This window comes from Misgurnus anguillicaudatus, chromosome 10, assembly GCF_027580225.2.
Source record: "Misgurnus anguillicaudatus chromosome 10, ASM2758022v2, whole genome shotgun sequence".
NCBI lineage: Eukaryota > Metazoa > Chordata > Actinopteri > Cypriniformes > Cobitidae > Misgurnus > Misgurnus anguillicaudatus.
Window position 1 is genome coordinate 20870246 of NC_073346.2, and position 17100 is coordinate 20887345.

The 17100-nt window shown below is 37.5% G+C and overlaps 1 protein-coding gene across 4 annotated transcripts in view; it reads left to right on the forward strand.

Moving 5' to 3' along the window:
- Positions 1-17100, forward strand: part of kcnn3 (potassium intermediate/small conductance calcium-activated channel, subfamily N, member 3) — an 85210-nt gene that overhangs the window by 48582 nt on the left and 19528 nt on the right. For all 4 annotated transcript variants that reach the window (XM_055209952.2, XM_055209950.2, XM_073872089.1 and 1 more), the window contains 2 exons: positions 4965-5086; positions 8807-8948. In XM_055209952.2, coding sequence (XP_055065927.2) covers positions 4965-5086; positions 8807-8948 — 264 coding nt within the window. The remainder of the gene's footprint in view (positions 1-4964; positions 5087-8806; positions 8949-17100) is intronic.

Here is a 17100-nt window from a genome sequence, read left to right on the forward strand (position 1 = left end):
ATAAGTGTGGTGTACGTGGCGTCGAGCACGCTTTCAGCATTTTAAAGAGCCGTGATGGAGCTACACTCCCTAGCATGTACACTACTCGAAGTACACAATTAGCAGCCTGCAAATTGAGATTTTGGGGCTGCGTTTGCTTAATTCCTAAAAGTATTGGGTGTTAATACTATATTTGCAGCCCATGCAAATGAGCAGCTTAGTGAATTCATACTTAACCTGAGGGTTTAGGGTGTGCAGTATTAGTATTAGTACTAGTACTAGTAGATATGTGCAAGTGTGGTTTTTCTTTATAATGATTTCTTGTATTTAACTGAATTGTTTTTAAAATGACTTTTCTTCCAAACCTGATCCTCTAAAGCCCACCAGCTTGAGAAATACATAGTGTAGCCGTAGCTAAGAGAGCAGTACAGTCTGATTTTATGAGGTCAATCATGGGAGACTGTGGTTTTCTCTGTACAAGGAAGAGTTGTTTTTGTATTGTTTAAGTGTCTCTAAGAAAGATGAACCTGTCAGGTTTGCTGATAGTTTAAGGGCTTTAAAGCTATGATGTAGTTTCAGTATAAGGTCAGGGACATGAGCATGGTCTGATTTTTGCATCCTCTTTGCTTCATAGTTTAGTGTTTATCTGAGATAACGTTTTCGCTTTAATCGATTTTATGATTGATGATTGTTTTTTAACAGGTTTATCTCAAGTTTTTAGATGGCTGATTGATGTCTGTAAATATTGTGAATCTCTTACCTGCCTTGTGCCTTAAGAGAATTTGACAAATGACTGGCTGTCAGTGTTTGATATTTAAACTTCATCCTAGATGGTCGGAAAAGCGGTCCAGATGTACTTTAATTTGAATGGCTGATTGGAGAGGGTAATCACTTTGTCCTTTGAGAGAAGCCCTTGTTTCAAAGAGATGTAAATGCTAATTCTCTTTGCTCTCATGTTCTGTTTTCCTATTAATGATCACGTGGTCTGTCTTAGGTCAGAAATCTTTCTTTCTTCTACCGAATTGCCCTTTATGTGACATTTCAATAAAGAACATTAATTCTATATAACTATATATTGATATTGATAAGTTAAATTCATTTACTTATTAAATGTCCTGAGTGAACTTAAAATGTCAAGTTGCCACCTATGTATTTTAAAGGTGACATAACACACAATGTTTTTGCTAATCTCATGTTAATCTTGAGTACCTAAAGAGTAGCGTTGCATCCTTCATATCTCCGAAGAGTCTTTAGTTTTATACTTTCCCCCCCAAAAAATAAGCCCCTGGAAGCATACCGCAAACAAACATTTCCCACTATCTTTGGACAACTTATTCCATACATGTTTATGTCGTTTACATTATATGCACTTCTGCGATGATTACCAACAAAACACAGACATTTTATGCAGTTTTACTTACCATCTGCGACCAGTGGGGGCTGGTTACTTCTCTTCCGAGGGGCGCAAATCAAAATATGTGTTTGGAGTGTCATGTGTGTTGCTCGTCATTACAAAATATGTGTTCTTTGTGTTATGCGAACCATCCCTACTGAAAAATCCAGCTAAAACCAGCATAAGCTGGTAGCTGGTTTTTGCTGGTTTAAGGTGGTTTATGCTGGTCCTCCCAGCCTGACAAAGCTGGTCATGCTGGTGGGCCAGCTGGTATTCCAGCATGACCAGCTAAGCCCAGCTAGACCAGCTTAAAATGTGACCAAAACACACCTAGACCAGCTTGCTACACCAGCAAAACCAGCTTCCTACACCAGCAAAACCAGCTAAAACCAAGCTGGGGACCAGCTAAAACCAGCTCACCAGCTTATGCTGGTCTTAGCTGGATTTTTCAGTAGGGATGTGCATCATGCATCTTTTCAAAATAAGTGCCTGCTCCACACCCATTGAAACGGTTTATGATAAAAGCAGTGGAGGCTTGTGACTGCTCATCTGAGGGGCACAAATTCAAAATAAGTGTTCGTAGTGTCATGTGTGTTGCTCGTGTTTTGTATGTGTTTGTTGTAAAGTATGTGTTTGTTGTGTCATGTGAACCATGTGCATCACGTGTTTTGTCAAAATAAGTGCCTGCTGCACACGCGTCAAAACCGTTAATGATAAAAGAGACGCTCACTTTCACAAAATACACGCAAGTCACTCATTTAACAGTGAATTCGGATTATGCATGAGATTATGCGAGTATCTGGCAAACGCGAGCGTCTCTTTTATCATAAACCCTTTAGACGCGTCTGCAGCAGGCACTTATTTTGACAAGACACATGATGCACATAGGATCACTCAACGTGCAAAAAACATCGAAAAAGAAGTCACTGGCCGCGACTGGATAAAAGAGACGATCACATTCACAAATTGCACAAGACACTTACTTAACACTAAACTCTGATTACGCGAGCGAGCGTCACTTTTACCATAAACCCTGTACAAATGCATGTACAGCAGGCACTTATTTTGACAAGAAGCATGATGCACATGGTTGACATGAAGCGCTAAACATATTTTGAAATGACCATCCACACACATGACTGGCTACATACATTGTGCGCCCTCGAAAAATAAGTCAACGCCACTGCCTGCGACTCATGACCCAGTTGGGACCAGCCCATTTTAACGAAATCCTGCCTTAAACAAATACATGTACAACTTTGCTGCTATCCCAGATAAACAGACACTATCTATTGTTTCCATAATGACGGGTTCATTAGGAAGCTAAGCAAGCTTAAAGGTGCAGTGTGTACTAGTGATAGGAGAAACGAAGCTTTTCGAAGCTTAGAATCAATTGAACCAATTGCTTCGAAAATTGATTCAGTTTTTCGAAGCAGTTCGAAACACCACACACACCGGTGACCCCTGCTGGTCAAAATAGTGTAAAGCAGATATGGCCAAACATTTTACACTTTTTTTTACAAAATAATAGCAAGATTTTTATTAAAATGTGTTTAAAAATTATTTAACTTAATTAAGACATAGTTAAAAGTGTATTATGTGTTTTTAGTTTTATTTAGGGCGAACAAATCATTAAAACTAACTACCCTTTTAATTATGCACATTTTTGTCATCAAATCTGTCTATAAATAATAAATAGACAAAATGGCAGTGTTATTAGTCAGAAGTATAAATGTTTTATGAACTTTTATAATAAAACCCGAGTTCACCAAAACATATTAGACACTGGTCATGTGATCAACTCCCCCTAGTGGTGAACCATCGGATTATGACGTAATGAAGCCTCGTTTGCTAAAATCACATGACTTGGGCCAGTTTAAAACACTCTCCGAACCACTGATTCGAAACAAAAGATTCGTAAATGTTTCGAAGCCTCATGAAGCAGTGCTTCGAAAACGACCATCACTAGTGTGTACATTTTAGCAGCATCTAGTGGTGAGGTTGCGAATTGCAACCAACAGCTTAGTCCACTGCTCACCCCTCGCTTTTGAAACACACAGAGAAGCTATGGTAGCCGGCCCCGGAAAAACATGTAATCGTCGGAGACAACTTAGTAAAAAAATTATCCGTTAAGGGCTTCTGTAGAAAAATGCCGGCACAAAATGGCGACTTCCATGTAAGGGGACCCTCTGTGTATGTAGATAAAAAGGTCTCGTTCCAAGGTAATAAACACATAATGGTTCATTATGAAAGGTCTTTATACACCCCTGATAATATAGTTTTGTGTATTATTTTCCATTTCTGTCAAGAGATCATTCTAAAAATTACAGACTGCACCTTTAAATTTCCCTCACAAACAAAAACACACTTCTCTGGTGACTTTGATTTCGTGTCAGCTCTTGGTATGCGTGCACTATTCCGGTTAAAGTGCCCATATAAGGACTTCCACTTCCTGCACTGAAATTGCCCATAAATGAAATAAAGCAAGATTGTTACGTATGAATCATTCATGTTCGAAAAAATGTTCAGAAACTTTTATGAACCTTGCCGAAGTGCATTCGGCACAGAAATACCCCGTCATGTGTCTTTTTGACACTTTGCATATGTTTAGCATGAGCAATCCAACTCTTTAACTATGTTAATAATAAGGGTGTCACGATTTTGCCGATGCTGCCATGTCACGTCCGGTCTGCTTGCCAAGAGGGAAAAAAAGACGTGTCGTTTTTCTGAACTGAGATCCGTTTAACTTTCAGAACAACTAATTTCAGTTGCTTAAGACATTTAAAAAACAGCATTTAAACATAACTCATTGGGATATAGTCTCACAATCTCGTCTGACGGTATTAAAAGCACGTATTTAAGGTGCAAAGTACTGACACCGATGTTCATCTGACAGGAAGTTTCGTTTTATCAGGTACGTTTACCATATTTTTCCACTGGCAGCACGACTAACATGGCAGGGCATCTCTGGGTTCAAGTTCAAATATTATATTTCATAAAAGTCTAGTCTAAAAATGGCATAGAATTTTTTTGTGCTTTCAAAAAACAGTAAAAATCGATAATTGAATTGTGACCTCAGAATCAAAATGTAATCAAATCAAGGATTTGGAGAACCGTGACACCCCTAGTTAATAAGTCAGAATGCAAGAAATAGATTTAGACCCCCCCAAGTATTTGTAAGATGATTTCTTTATTCAGCTTAAAAAGGGTTTTGAAAATGTTACTACTGAGTTAGTACTAAAGTTACTGGTTAATATTAAAAGTGACAAAGTAAACAAAATCCACAATAAGCAGTTAAACAGTGCAACCATATTAATTATGCATGCTGAGATAAACACAAATGGGACTGAACCACAAAACCACAAACCTTCATTTATCAGTGCTGACCTATAAAGCCTAAATCGTGCATTTATTCACTTCAACAGCTCTGCTTGTTGGTTTATCTTAAGAAATAAACTTATATTGTAGTAGAATAGCTGCACAAGTTAGAAATCCTGACTAAAGTAATTCATTAAATGTAAAATGTAAGCATTATAAAGTGCAATATTTGTTTGATTGATGCACTGGTGGTTGTTATTTGTCCTGTCTGCAGGTGCACTTTAACACACGGTTTGTGATGAAGACTTTGATGACCATATGCCCGGGTACGGTGCTGCTGGTCTTCAGTATCTCCCTGTGGATCATCGCTGCTTGGACTGTAAGAGTGTGTGAGAGGTGAGAGAGAATGAACAAATGATTCGTTGTGTTTGGAACTGCGACTTTCTGTCTAGACATTGTCAAGTGTCAAGGGTACGTTTAATGAGGAATCACCTGATTTCTCACCAATAAGTGGCAGCACCCGGATGATAACACACGAGACGAGTTGTGCAAAAGCCCTCTCTACACATCACCTATTCTGCAGGGAAGAGCGGAGAGAATTAAAAAAAAACTAAGACGCCTGCCATGTTTTTTCTCCACTTTCATTCACACCCTTGAGTTTTTTTCTCTGTTCAGACACTCTTGAATGTAGCTCAGGCACCACTTTCATCAACAGATTTCCCATGCATCTTAAAAGGGTTGCAGTATAAACTAGGCCCTCGGGTCGATGAGTAGGTGTTTGAGAATCTACCAGGCGTGTTGTCATGGTTACAAACTCTAAATGTGTTTCAGGTTGGGGGGACGTGGTGTGAAATATTAAGGGTTTTCCCCGATCGGTAACTTCCATTGCGATGATTGTTCTGTTAGCAGCATGACTGTAGCGACGGTCTGCGCATTTCAATTGCCTCGTCCGATCAGGGCAGCACCTATGTGACATGAGCCTGCAGGGATCTGCTCTATTTTTATGCACCACATTCAAAGTCATCATCGCGAGGTCCTTTCCAGAAGAGGCGTCTCCCTGCAGGCTGTGTGATGCTCTTACACAGCCCAGCACTTACACAGTGGGTTTTAAATCAACCAGTTAAGATAAACCTATTTTTTTAAACTGTGTTTTTCAGAAAATAGGAAATCCTGAATATGATCTAAAATTTTAAAATGGTTCCTAATACAAGAGCTGCCAAAAAAGAGGTAATATTGTGCAATATTTGCTTTTAATGCCTTATCAAGTAAGATGAAATCATCAAAATATGAGATGTTTGGAACAAAATGGAGAAAAGGTTTAAGGTATTTATTGGGCAAAATATTTTGGCAAATTAGCAAACCATGGATTCTTAGGGAATTTTTGTTTTGTTTTTGAAAATACAAAAAATGCACAGAAAAACAATAAGCTCACAGGTTACAAAGCATACATTGACTACTACTTTATCTGTTTAGCTTTTATGGTGATATTTTGTAATCATTGGCATGGGTTATGTCTTTATAAACATTAAAGTTATGTATCATTTTTTTTTGCCAAACCTCATTAAAGGTGCACTGTGTGATTTTAGCAGCATCTGGTGGTGGGGTTGCGAATTGCAAGTAATGGTTCAGTCCAAGCGTGCCACACAAGCCCTGAAAAGTGAAGCCAAAACGTCTCGATCACCCCAAGTGACTGGTCCTAGTATAGGTCATAAACCCCCGATTCCCCATCTTATTCAATGGGACTTGAAACCAACTAAAAAATGAAATTACACTTCAATTATCTTTTTTTTAAGCCAGTTTTTGTCATTTATTGTAGTTTTTATCACACTGAATAAAAATTTAAGTGTTTGCTTTTAAAATAAGTTTGTTTTAGTTAGTAACTTGCTATAAAAACGATGGTGCAACATCAAGATTGATAGCGGTGATATGCGCATTCTGCAAGAGCGAGGGCGGGGCCTATTTTTAGCGGCTTTACATCCTGCTCACTACTGCACAGGACTGGTCCCAAAATCGCTACTGCATAGACTCAAGACCCAAGATGTCAGCACTGTATCGGGACATTGGCGGCTTCACTTTTCACCAATGGAAGAGAGCGAACGGCGTCGTCCATCTTTTTTTAAAGTCTGTGGTTCAGTCCACCGCTCACCCCTCCCTACCAATGCACATAGAAAAGCTATGGTAGCCGCGACAGGACAAACATGTTATCATCTGAGAAAACAGTGATCTGGTCCTCATCTAGGTCACAACAACAGACAAACACAATGTGTATAAGCTGATAACACACAAATAATTCTAGTTTCTTGTGTCTTTTTAGAAAACACCCATTAAACATTCACAGTGCTAAAGGAAATTGTAGGTGAACCCATAGACTAATTACTTTATTGAAAGTTCAGTTGTGTCAGAAGCTGGCAAACGGAAGTACATTTAATATAATGAATTCAAAGGTGTGATTTAGTGCTACTTAACTTGATATAAGGACACTCAAACATTTTAAGATTGCTCTCCTTAAGAAGCATCAGCTCTTATGAACCATACCTCGCAAGAAGGAGCTCTCTAAAGATATCCAAGTTGAAAAGGCTGAAAAGGGATACAAAACAATATCAAAATGTTCAGATATCCATCAGTCGACAAATTGTCTATAAATGGAGACAGTTTAATACTGTAGCTACCCTTCTTAGAAGTATCTGCACACGAACCCCCAAGTAACAGCTAAAGGCTTGAAGACATTATAGGAACTTGCTAACATTGCTGTTCATGAGTCTACCATTTGTAAGTCTTTGAAAAGGCTATCACAGAACACTATGTAGTGGGTCCACTACGCTGCTCTTCCAAAACACATTGCTGTCAGCCTAAAGTTTGCAAAAGAGCACCTTGGCAAACCCAAGTCCTACTGGGAAAATATGGACTGATACAGCAAAAGTCTAATTGTTTGGGAAAAATACTATGCCACAAAAAGGGCACAGCTTACCAACAGTGAAGTATGGTGGAGGGAACATCTTGTTTGGGCATGCTTTGCTGCCTCAGGGCCTGGACCACTTACCATCATCGAGGGAAAATGATTTCCCAAGTTTAATAAAATATCCTGCAGGATAATGTCAGGGTGGCTGTCCGCCAGTTGAAGCTCAGTAGAAGGTGGTTGATGTAGCATGACAATGACCTTAAGCATCGAAGTAAATCCACCACAGACTGGCTAAAGAAAAACAAAATGTGCCATTTGGAGTGGCCTAAATCCAAGACCTTAACCTGTGGAATGACCTCAACAGAGCGCTTCACACCAGACATCCTACAAATATATCTGAGTTGAAGTGGTTTTGTAAAGCAATTACGATTGCTTAAAGTAATTGCTGCCAAATCAGGTTCACTTACATTTTCCTCCAGCACTGTGAATGTTTAATTGGTGTTTTTAAAAAAGACACAAGAAACTAGAATTATTTGTGTGTTATCAGCTCATAAACATTGTGTTTGTTTATTGTTGTGACATAGATGAGGATCAGATCAAATTTTATGGCAAGTCACTTTATAAAGTTCATCAATTCACTTTTTCTTGCCACTGTATATTAAATTTCACTCAATGGATCCTCCTAAAATTGACACATTGCTGTTTATACTCCAAACACACCAATGCAACATTCATAATTTTTTATGTTTCTTTAATAAAATATAAAAAAAGTTGTGTAACGTTGTACATCACTTTACTAATACTGCATATGCCATTACAGGAACTTAAGGAGTTCTAAAGTTTTCTTATGTACAGGTCCCTATAGGGGGATCTCATTTTCTGAAATGTGCTCAAAGGTCATATAGGTTTTGATCCGAGGCAATGAACTGTAAACTGTTGTTTTTTTTACTTTTTAAGCAACAAAAAAAAGGCTAATGTCAGATTAGCGCGATCTTTACCACATGTGAACACGAAGTTGACTATAAAAGTCGTCGTCACACAAAGTGGCTATTTGATTTTTGAGATAGAGCCTCTAGTGAGTTAAGAACAGTGTGACAACTTACCCCACAAACTTTCTGATGACTGTTAGATGTGATAAATGGTTTTGCATTTTCATTTCTTGTTATTGTTCCTCCATACCTTTACATTCACTGTGTCAAATCTTTTCACTTTCTCAGGTACCATGATGCTCAGGATGTGACCAGTAATTTTTTGGGTGCCATGTGCCATATCTCTATAACCTTCCTTTCAATTGGATACGGAGATATGGTGCCTCACACCTACTGTGGCAAGGGAGTGTGTCTGCTCACAGGAATTATGGTACACACACGCACACACACACACACATGCAAATAACATGGCATCTTCTCACCCATGCACAGTGTCAAGGGACAGTCTAAAGATATGGTTCTCTTCTTGTTATCATTCTCCTAGACACATAAATATACACACACTTTCACCACCTGCGTCTGTTAGCAAACACTTTGACACACACACAAACATCCTGTGTTTTGATGAGTCTCATGTGTGTATTATGGGATGGCACATTTGTTCAGCTTTGAGGCGGTTTCGTGTTTCTTTCTTTGTTTCTTGTTCTGCCTGATTACCTTACGAGATGGAGTTAGCTTAATGTAAGCCCCAGGTATTCCTTTGCATAAATTTTATCCAAGCTTTTATGTCTCAGTGCCTAATGAAAGCTTGACAGGTTGTGTAGATGAACTGTTTGAGTGTGTATTATTTGTGTCAACTTTATAAAACGACACATTTCTATTGTTTTTCCTTTATCTCTGTGTTCTTGTTTTTGTGTTGCTGTAAGTTTCTGTTCCTCTATCTCCTCTATCTTTAACAGATAACGCGAAACAGAACATCTTGTGATAACTTATGTGACTGTTCGAGTCCTGTTATCTTTAGTTTCCTCTCATTTCCGAGATTTCTCACTTTCTAGTTGTGTCGTGAAGTTTTCTAGATTTTATCACGCTGTCACTGGGACAGTAGCCTTTAAAAAGCTCCTAATATGTGCTATTTAGGTACAGATATGTATACGTTTTGTACCTGGGTCATTCTACAGAAATGTTTGGAAATTGTTTTGGTATGGATGGATGTCTTAAAATGTACTTCTTTTTCTAACATTTAAACTTACATTGCACCTATTTCATTTCTAAAAAGCTATGTAATTCTGTGTATCAGGTATAATACAATGTGTTTGCGTGGTTTATGTTATAAAAAACACATTATTTTCCACATACCGTACATTTTTGTAGCTTTAGATTTCACTCTCTTCCTGAAATGCACGGATTTGGGAAGCGCTGTGTCCCTGATTGGCCAGCTAATCTGTATGTTGTGATTGGTCTGAATACCTCTGACGTCAGCCGGAAATGTGACGCTCCTTACCATGTTTGAAAGATTCGCTCACAATGCAATGCTAACAGGAGTTAGCGACAGGCTGAGAGGCCGAAGCGGGAGGAATTATGATAATGTCGGTCTTGTCTAGATCACTATTCCCAGGAATTAAACTGTTGCCTACAATCCGCGTGTTTGTTGTAGTACAAGAAAAGAGATTTACATTGAAGACGATAACTTGCGTTGTTTACTTTGGGGTATGTACCTTTTCCATATGTTTAACATGTACTAATACACACACACCAAAGGAAATGTAAAAACGTGAATCGGACAATAGGTGCTCTTTAAACCATATTATACCACGGGCCTGTTGAATGCTTTATTCTGATTGGTTGAGAAATGTTCTATGGGTGTTGATTTTTTTCTGTAAAACGCACACCTAACTTGTCAAATGTCTTAAAATAACCACCAGAGCAATGTTTGTGGTAACTGTGGTAAAAGTGGAATAATTGATGGTGTAACCTTGGGTGTGCATTATTTTCAAATAATTCAGCGGCCCGTTGTCAATGATTCCTTATGTGTATTTATTTTTATTGGTGTAACCCATTAGGAAGGCAACACCAGTGACAGTAACATAAAAAATGCATTTTACCAAATGGCTGCTGCAAGGAATCAAATCACATGTTGTCAATCGTAATATACTCACTAAATTCAGCAGTTTAATCCATTTGTATTTTAGTTTTGTATAATTCCCTAATAATAAATTAGGTCATACCAGTGACTTCAACTAAAAGCTTCATATAAAATCATGAAATAAATTAGAAGATTTCTGATAAATGAAAAGAGACAGTGGATTTAATATTAGCATTTCTTTATGGATCTTCAAGAAATAAGAAGAATGAAGTCAGCTGATGTCATCAGTTTTTATTACAAATTATTTTGTTTTTAAACAGATTTTTGTTAAACGGTAACACCAGTGACACAACTCTGGGGGACAACTGCTTTCATTATATATTTTATAATTACAATATAACTCACAATATAACTCACAATATAACAATATAACTCACTAGAAAATGTTTTGTTGTGCTATTGAGTGTCAGAATAGGAATGGCAAAATAGATGACCTTCATTTTTATAGTATACCGTCGTCGAAGACACAATTTGAAGATAAACGTAGGTGTTTATGGTTGCAATAAAAGCCCTCAACCGGACAGACTGGAGTGATGAAATCATCTGAAAATCTTTTAATAATTTGAATAGGGAATATCCCGCACACTATTAGCTTGCAAAATATTAAAAAATGTTTATTGCGACGTTTCGATCATAAGATCTTCCTCAGGCATATAATCTTATGATCGAAACGTCACAATAAACATTTTTTAATATTTTGCAAGCTAATAGTGTGCGGGATATTCCCCTTGTTTTATAAATGTTTGGTGGACTTCATTGTCTCCTCATCCTACGCACCTAACCGGAACTAACAGGTGTGCGACATTGTTCTTCTATTAATAATTTGAATAGAAAATAATTATCGAAGATATTCGGTGTCCTGTCGAAGTCTGATCACTCTATGTTTTTCTTATAGTGTTTTCATCACATTACGTTTATAATTTATTTAGAAAGATTAAAGATTTGAATTAGTTCATAATATCAATAATATTACCATTTATTAAAGTTTTCATATTTTTTTTTGTTTTCTATTACTTCTTTTTACCTTCTATCTTAGCCTATGTCTTCTTCCTGTTTGTTCTAAATTATGATGTTTACTAATAAATATATAAACATAGCACACACACACACACACACACACACGATGTAAAGGGTTAATAATATATAAACAGGCCTATACAAATTAATTTGTATGTAAACATAATAGTTTTAGATCAAACACGTAGGCTAAAAATATGAGGAAGAAATTGAAAACAGGAAATGATGAAATATTTAATAAATAATATTATACAGAATACATGATAGTATTGCTATAAGTACTTAAGCGATTCATACTGTATAATAATTGATTTACCAATAAAGAACAATACTTATATTACATACATGCACACAATTAGTAGCCAAGCCATTTAAACTTTTAATTTATTTAAAAAATAAACGTAACTTGGTGAAAACGTTATAAGAAACATTACACTTAAGAGAAATATAGGGGAAACAGTCTTTTACAGAACACCGGATCCTTAAAAATCACAGTTTAACCCCAAAACACTTCACACAGCTATTGAGAAGCATTCACTTTCTGCCACCAGTTGAGCTCCGCCCACAAAAAACGTCATCTCTGTTTGCAAACACGCAAGAGGTCTATTCCATATCATTAATTAACACACAATGCCACATTGATAACTTAATAAGGTGTAATTGTTTAAATAACATATTGATTCATTTTAAAATATAAAGAAATTGTAACCCTAAAGTGTTTTTCAAGTGTAATATTTCTGGAAAGGCTATGGACACTTCTATATTTCTATAGAATGACCCACTTTTGATATATATGTACCCTTAAGGCGTACTTTTTAAAAGAGTGACAGCTTTTGTACCTTTTTTGTATATAGTGACAAGGGCTCAATGCAAGTATTGCTGATATATGCTCTCTCTCTCTCTCTCTCTCTCTCTCTCAGTTGTATAAAAGGGCAGCAAACGGTTTGTGCAACATTTGAAAGTTAGCTGTTAGAGAAATGAAAGGCCGCTGGTAAAAATAATGACAGAGAGATTGAGTGTTGGATGTGATTTCTTTTACTATTGAGGTTGATTGTAATGACTTTCTATAGGTGGAATTATGGGACTTGTTGCCATGACAACATTGAAGACCAGCTCTGTTAGAATGTACCACTGCCCTGAGGGAACAGCAGTGTTTGGGCAGGGGTTTAGTTTGCCAGCCGCTGTGTGCTACTAGAGGCTTTTGGGTGTTTTTGTGAAGCACCCGTCTGTTTTGTCTGCAAACGTAGATGTGGAACAGAATATATGATATATAAATTACAGTCTGTTTAACCTCACTTTCTGTAATACACCTGAACACAAGCTGAACTGCCTAATGGATTGCTATCGTCAAGTCGTATTTGTTATGTAACCTTATAACAGTGTAGATTCAGCAATTCAGGATGAAGCACTAGCACAATTTATTTTGGTCTCGCAGCAGATGTTTTTTTTCTCTTGTGACATTAATAATTGTCATATCTAGATGTAGGCTAATTGTAAATGAGCAGAAAGGATCTGCAGATACATTTATCATCCAATTTTGTCTGTTTTTAGAAAAGTCAACAGATTAGCAGTGTTTATGTGTTATATTTGTGTGGTCTCGTTCAAGTTGGCATAGGGGAAACAAGCACATATTGTGTCTCTCCTTGAGGGGTTTTTCATGGATACTCAACATGTTTAATTAAGTGCAGAATATGGGCAACAAATGGTCTTCATGTCTTCAGTGAAATGGCTTTGTGTATTTTTGGTTTGCTGAATATCCTACAAGTGGGTTCTAGTAGCTCCATTAGTGCCACAAACACACACTGTACACAAAAAGTCCCACACACACACACACACACACACACACACACACACACACACACACACACACACGCACACACACACACACACACACACACAGTCATGAGAAGCACACACATTTTCATTAGTCTCTTTTTAATTCGAGGTAATATCTTATTAGTGGCTCTGCCACCTCATTAACACACACAATACCACCTCCGTCCATTTATTTAGCTTTCTTGTTTCTCTCTCCTTGTCCTAAAATTAGGGAGCTCAGATGCAAAACCCTCTAAGCGTGTCTGACATGTTTTCTTGTAAATGAAAATTTTTAGGCTCTTGTGTTTAGGTCGGGTGTGCCTCATACATCTTGAAAAGTGAAGCTGCTTGCACTTTGATCGCCTCCTGGTGACTGGCTGCAGTACAATTCATAAGCCCTGCCCTCTCCATGCAAACGAAAGGGACTTGGGTCAAAATAAAAAAAATAAATTACACTTCCAGTGTTGTTTTTGGAAGCCCTTTTAGTTTTAGTCTTAGTCTTAGTCTTTTGGACGAAAATTTGCCCCATTTACCGTCGTCTCCCAATATGCATTCCTTTTTCTTTCTGATGGATTATACTGAAAGTATGTCCATAAATCTCTTGTCGTTTCAGTTTGTTGGCGTCACCACCACGGTCCTTCGAACTCGCCACAGCCGCAGGTGTGTTGTTGTTGTGTGAAATCTTGTGTGCGTGCGCGGCATGGCGGCAGCCGGGTGGTGGGCGTACCCCAAAACAAAGATAGGAAGCGGCAGCATTGCTGATACTTTTTAGCTAAAAACAGACAGATTTCACACAAAATAGGCAGAAATTACATGCATTGGGAACGTCAGACTTATAAACATTTTCGTTCCGTCTCGTCAAAGAAAACTCGAAAGCGTTTCGTCATGTTTTCGTCACCTTAGAGAAATTTTTAGCTAGTCATCGCCGTGTTATCGTCATAAAAAGTGCGTCAATTAAATCATTTTGTTATCGTCATCGTTGACGAAAACAACACTGCTTCTAATAAAATTGTCTGAAAGATGGTTTTGGTCCTTTAATGTAGTTGTTATAACGCTGATATATGTTTAGTTGTTCATTTTTGTGATAAGTTTAATTTTAGCTACTAATTTGATGCTTTAGAAACGGGGCGTGTCGTTATGATTGACATTTGTGATTGACAGCTTCTCTAAGCAGACTTTTAAAGCTTCGAGGGATGATTGAAGATGTATCTAACTATTATTATTTCACACCGACAAATTGAGTTGTATTTAACTTACCTTATTTTAGAAAGCCAGTCAAATGAGACATTTAAGGGGGTTTTTGGACTGAAGTTTGAAACCGCGGCTCCGCCTCCAGGCTCCACGGACGATTCCTTCTGCGCATGTCTTGGCTCCAAACTGACGTTTTTGCGTAACATCGCCCATTGTCGGACATATTACGTTCAGTTCATTACAATTAAAGGAAGCTGTATCGCATTGTCTGTCTGTTTTTACAGTCTATTTAATTTCACTTAATAGCAATGAAAAGGTTATTAGTTTGTAATTGAAATCTCTTATTTTCACAAATGTCACTTTAATCATTTCATTGGTCTTTCGCTGCATGTACATGCAAAAATCTGTACTTCTAAGTCTCAAGTCATTCCTCACTGTCCTGTCTGAACATAGGTTAAATGCTCAAAAATGTGGTCACTATCCTAATATATTATTTGGGAAACCTTATTAACCAGGTAAAATGTACGCGTGCTGTTCATCCAATTATTCTTCAGTGCACTTAGAGGGCTTGGCTAAAAAATCAACATGGCATTTAACAAAGCAGTATTTCTGAATGGCCTTGAATCGAAAGTATTTGATGAATGTAAAATACGTGCTGAGAACCTTTGGTCAATATAATTATTTCTTTTTTTTTGATGAAGGTTGCGTTTAGCGGCTTTCGCATCTGAGCTCGTCAATTGTACTTCTTCACCTCTAAATGGATTTATTTTGTTTTATCTTCAACTTCATCAGTCTCTTTTCCTCTACTCTCATTCTCACATCTATCACTGAGTGGTGTTGCTTTCAGTTTACACTTGTGATGTGTTAATAAGTGTAACACATGTGTTTGTTTCTGTGCGTGTGTATTTTATAGCACGGTAGTCTAACCAGCGATCTCTACTCTGTTAATGTTTCCCAGTCTAAATCGGTATGCATAATGTGGGGCATGTGTCTCCACAATATATTTAAAGAAATATTAAATTCAACATTACATTATATTTTATACCCCCATTGCTGATTCTGTATGAAATGCAGTGGTTCTCAAACTTGGGGGCGGGCCCCTATTGGGGGGCATGAGATGGTACGAGGGGGCCAAGTTTAATGACATTTTATAAAATACATACATTTATCAAAAAATTGACAATTTTTCTGACAGTGCAGTACAACATAATACAGTACATGATGTACTTACAATTTATTTAAAGAGCACCTATTTCATAGTGTAAAAAATTTTTATTTTGTGTATTTGATATAATACAATGTGTTTGCGTGTTTTATGGTTAAAAAACACATTATTTTTCCACATACCGTTCATTTTTGTAGCTCCAGATTTTACTCTTTTCCTGAAATGCACAAATTTGAAAAGCTCTGTGTCGCTGATTGGCCAGCGAATCTGTACGTTGTGATTGGCCTGAATACCTCTGACGTCAGAGGTACTTTACCATGTTTAAAGATTCAGTCAAAATGCAATGCTAACAGGAGTTAACTTACAAGCTGAGTCAGAAGTGGGAGGAATTATGATAATGTCGGTCTGTACTACATCACCAATCCCAATTCAATTCAATTTTATTTATATAGTGCTTTTCACAGTTGGTAATTGTTTCAAAGCAGCTTTACATTAAAAGAAGCAGGGGAAACACAGAAAAATCGACGGACAATGTAAGTAGCAAAATACCGCGGCTATGAATAAACTTTACAAGCTAGCGTATTAATAATGTATTGTATACAAAAGGGGTGCTAAGTAAAGCCAAAGTCGGCTGACTTCCCTGGGGTTGAAAAAACCCCTAGGAGAAAAACCTTCCGACTTTTTAGCCAGGAGGGAAAAAGTCCTAGGAGGAAAAAAACCCTTGGGAGATATATATATATTTATATGGGATGTAAACAGTATGTAAACGGATAAGGAGATTTAATGGGTTCCGTCGGTGGTCGTTGGTCAGGCATCGGCTGGGCATCACGTTGAGGGACGGCCAGTACTTCAGTGGTGTGTTGACCTCTACGGCAGCCGGAACTGGGTCTGTTTGTCTCAATGTCCTCGGGTTTGAGGACGAGACAGGGAGAGAGAAACAAAATCCTATTAGCGTAGGGGCCGTTCGCATGTAATGCAAGTGTCACACAGTATTGTGTTTTAATATATGCTCGGTTTCAGACAGGCTAGCTATTGCGGCAGTAGTATATTACCCAGTTGAGTTATGTGAATGCTTTGTTTCCGTACAAGCTAACTATTGCAAGATAAGTATAATTTACTAGACAAATTATGTGAATGCTTTGTTAAAGAAAAAGAAAAAAGTCTTAAGTTTAGATTTAATGTGATCGACTAATCCCAGGAAGTAAACTGTTGCCTACAATCCGTGTGTTTGTTGTAGTCCAGTAAAAGAGA